General features: G+C 32.9%; 1 protein-coding gene across 1 annotated transcript; it reads right to left on the reverse strand.

The window, feature by feature from the left end:
* Window positions 1-222: 222 nt before the first annotated feature.
* On the reverse strand, window positions 223-1,789 carry LOC115701093 (uncharacterized). The gene is made up of 3 exons (XM_030628787.2): window positions 1,423-1,789; window positions 1,104-1,329; window positions 223-1,000 (listed from the first exon to the last, which is right to left on the reverse strand). Exons 1-3 carry the CDS (start codon window positions 1,654-1,656, stop codon window positions 573-575), a joined length of 888 nt encoding a protein of 295 aa, XP_030484647.2. The 5' UTR covers window positions 1,657-1,789; the 3' UTR covers window positions 223-572.
* Between the last annotated feature and the right edge of the window lie 2,321 nt (window positions 1,790-4,110).

Raw genomic sequence — 4,110 nt, forward strand, 5'->3', positions numbered from 1 at the left:
TTTTTCTATATATGTGAGATGCTCTGCTTAAGGATATACATTATACACATGTGACGCGGCTTCTTGGCCAATTTCAATACAATCCAATCCCAATGTTTTTGAATCTATCTGTATTTCATTCGCTGGCAACAAAACTTTGAAGTGACGTACTTATATTGTTTGATCTGATAATGTATATATAATTCAAATAACGTGTGGAGACTGGAGACTGGACACACACAATTATTACATGAAACATTTTGCTAATTTTTTAACACATAATCATACATACTATACATTCAATAATATTACATTCTTGTGTAAATTAATAAAATACATACTTTATACCTACGTAGCCAACTTGCCAGTAGTAAAAACAAAAAAGAAAATATGGATACATTTTTCTGTTCTCTCCCTCCTTTTCCTTAAAACTATGTATGTTATGTTCAATCTCATCAACCCATATTTTAATCGTAATTCTACCAGCAAATTCAACTCAATATATAACAAATTAGATTATACATTAATTAATTTTCTTGAGGACAAAATTTGTTTTTTTATTTTATGTTGTGAAATTATTATTAATTAAAAATTCACACAACTTGAACGGCGGTGGGACGCAGAGCAGTCATGGGCATAGCCTCCAAGAGATCAAAGGTCAACATAGAGGCCTTGGGCTTGGTAGGGCGGTCGGAGTAGCTAACCGGCAACGGCGCCGGCGTGGACCTCTCACACTTTCCGAGCCACTTGGCTTGCATATACTTGTACTTCCGCCATGGACCTAAGTGCATATTCTTCTCCTTCATGCACTTCTTAGCCGCAGAGCACAGAATCTTAATCACGCTCCCTAATCTCTCTGTTTTCCCCACGAAAACCTCCGGTAATCGACTAATTAATCGATTGTAATCTTCGCTAGCCCTAGCCATCTCAAACTCTGCTCTGAAATTTAGCTCTATAACCACTCTCATCTCACCTCTCTTCGAACTCGATCTGTCTACAACTTCTAAGTAAGTATGTTCCCCTGAATAAAAGAAGAATTCGATTTTTTGTTTAGCCAATTGAAGTAAATTCAAATCGTTGTTATATAACGATGAAATTGAATTTTGAATTTTGTGTTTTTTTACCTGCAGGGATACTAGATGAGCTTCTCCACTTAGATTTACAAATCGAACAATCGTATCCGAGATTTATGAGCCGGTTACAGACCTCTCTTCGCAAACAATTCCGGCAAACTCCTCCTCCCACCGTCGATCTCCCGCACGCACACTGTGAGATTATCGTCTCTTTCATTGCTTCTTTCGTAGCTTGACGTATCTTCGATTCAATTGAATTGGTTCTACAAATTGTTGTCTGTAGAAACGAATTACGAATACGATTTCAACAAACAATATTTCCAAAAGAACAAAAAAAAAAATTAATGAAATTGAAAAATTCTCTTCACACCTGAAGAAGATTAATTTGTTCTTCCCAATACGCCTTATTCTCTTCGACATCGCAACCATCTTCCTCATCACCGTAGTCACAATCGTCGCTGGAGCTGAACCTACTTTCCGGCGACTCGTCAGCGTGTTCCTCTAGAAATCCGAAGACCATGTCGCTGAGAGAGCTCGCCGGAGCTACGGCACTAAAGTCAATAATGTCGTTATATCTCCGGCGAAGAGATGCGTTTCCGGCCATGATTGGAGTGGTCTGAACTAGAATTGGAAGGAGCACGTGGATTGGGATTTTGGAATGTGGAGCAAGACCCGATTCGGGGAGCGAATTTATAGTCAATTATTGGAGACAAGTACCAAAGATTGGGACCCACGCGCGAGCAAGCTGGTCACATACGAGACGCCGCGAATATCAGTATCTGTTGGTTGCTTACGTGGCACGTTTCTGTGTGGTTAAGTAGATCAGACAGCCAAGCTCCACGTCACTCTGACTAATAATTCGGTGCTTCACATTTTGTTTGGATATACTCGAATATCCATAATTACTATTTTTCGAATGTAAATTATGTACTAGGAATATACGTTTTTTTATTGCTTTTTTCTTCCTTTTTACCTTCAATGGTTATTAATTATCATATAGATTGACTAATAAAAGAAATAATAAAACAAATAACCGTAATCGTAAATATAGCTTTCAACGTTATTGTTATAGAAAAGAGAAAATATAATCATTTACATAGTATATGTCTATAACTTGAATAAATTTTGCAATAATATTTTTATTAAATGATGTTAAAACTAACACGGCAATTAGTTTATTGTTATAGAATGTAACGTAGGAAAACGTAGATTGTTCATGTGCTTTTCTTTTCTTCTTTGAATTAGTTAGTTTTGTCATTTTAGAGCATGTGTTGAGTACTTAATCAAACATTTTAGTTTCGCTTATAGATGATATATTTAGTTATTTATAAACATTATGTATAACAACGCCTATTTTTGACTTGAAAAGAGGGGTTCAAAGTTCAAACCCAATAAATGATTATTGATGATATCTTAATCTGTTATTTAAAATTAATTAAATAGTGTTAGAAATGCACTACTAATAATAAATAGTATTATTTCTAATTATCTACAAATAATTAAATAGTATTAAAAGCATTAAAAGTATGTCCATAATAATATTAATTTTGTATATGGAAATATCAATGATTAAAGATTATATAATTGGCTGGGTGAGAGGTTTATCCTAATAATATGTGGAAAAATTCATGGGGACCACAGAGATGAAATAAAGGGGCAGCTGGCAGTAATATAAATGGCAAAAGGCAAAAGGGACGATTTATTATTAGTTTAATTAAATATCTAATTTTAATTTAATATAAAAATTTTTAGAAAGTATAATTAATTAATCACAAAATAATATGTTTAGAAGTATTAAGACCAGTACCCAATATGCGGTTTCGCCTGAGATTGCTGAAGTGGTGGGTATGAAAGAAGTCTTGAGTTGGATAAAGAGGATGAATGTAACAGATGTGGAAGTTGAAATTGACTCGTTAGTCACTGTTCAGGCTATCAATGGATCAGTTCAAATGCCATCTCAGTTTGGTTTGATTGTTCAAGACTGTCGCCTCTTGTTATCTGAGTTACAAAATGTTTTTATTTCTTTTGTTAAACGATCTGCAAATAGGGTTGCTCATTGCATTGCAAGGCAATCCTGTTTTATGTCAAATTGTATGTTTGATGAATTTTCTGCTCCATCAAATTTACTTTCAATTGTAAGGGATGATATTATTTCAAGTTGAATAAAATCTTACCCCTTTCTCAAAAAAAAAAAAAAAAAGACCAGTACCCAATAATAATACTCAATTAATAATAATGGAATGGACTCATTCAACATCTTCTTCCTATCAAAAGTGGGACCCACTGTCTCTCTAAAGCCATATTAAGTTTTGGCACATTCTATCATTATGCTAATTAATTAAGAGAACAAATGGATAATTAAGATAGTATATTCTAACAACCACTCAAGCAGAATTGGAATACCATGTATTGAATCTGAAACAATGGTTATCTTTTAATATTCCAAAGTACCCCCATACCTACTAATACCATATATCTCTCTCAACTCTCAACCATTGATGTTGTACAAGATTTTTGTCACTAAATTAGGTATCAGCTAGCAATAAGGGGATCTTATCAAGAAGTGCTAAATCAATATGCTAATGGTATAAATTAGCATTAAATATTAGTGAATTGAACTTGTTCTGTACAATTACAATATTTAAGAAAAATAAACACACACACAATCACACTTTTAATTCCTAACAACAATAGTTTTCGCTGAACCATAACAACAATAGTTAGTAATAGGTGTCCTAATATTAAGAATTATTTAATATTAAATAAATATTCTTTAATAGTGTTATTCATTGTGTATTATTTTCCCAAACAAAGATATGTGTCTATTCTATTTTCCCAAACAAATATCTTTTGACATATTTTTACAAATATCTTTTGACACATTTTTATACTAAAAAAATTTTAAATATCAATGTATTGTTAGACTTTTATTTGGGCTTACATTAAATTTTATTGGTTTTATTAAAACTTGGGTTGATTGGATAGTTCTTGAGAATTTTACAAAAATACTGTTTTTGGACCAAAACTTTACAATTATACTGGGACACGGCAAAAATAA

The sequence above is a fragment of the Cannabis sativa genome, chromosome 8 (genome assembly GCF_029168945.1).
Source record: "Cannabis sativa cultivar Pink pepper isolate KNU-18-1 chromosome 8, ASM2916894v1, whole genome shotgun sequence".
Taxonomy (NCBI): Eukaryota; Viridiplantae; Streptophyta; class Magnoliopsida; order Rosales; family Cannabaceae; genus Cannabis; species Cannabis sativa.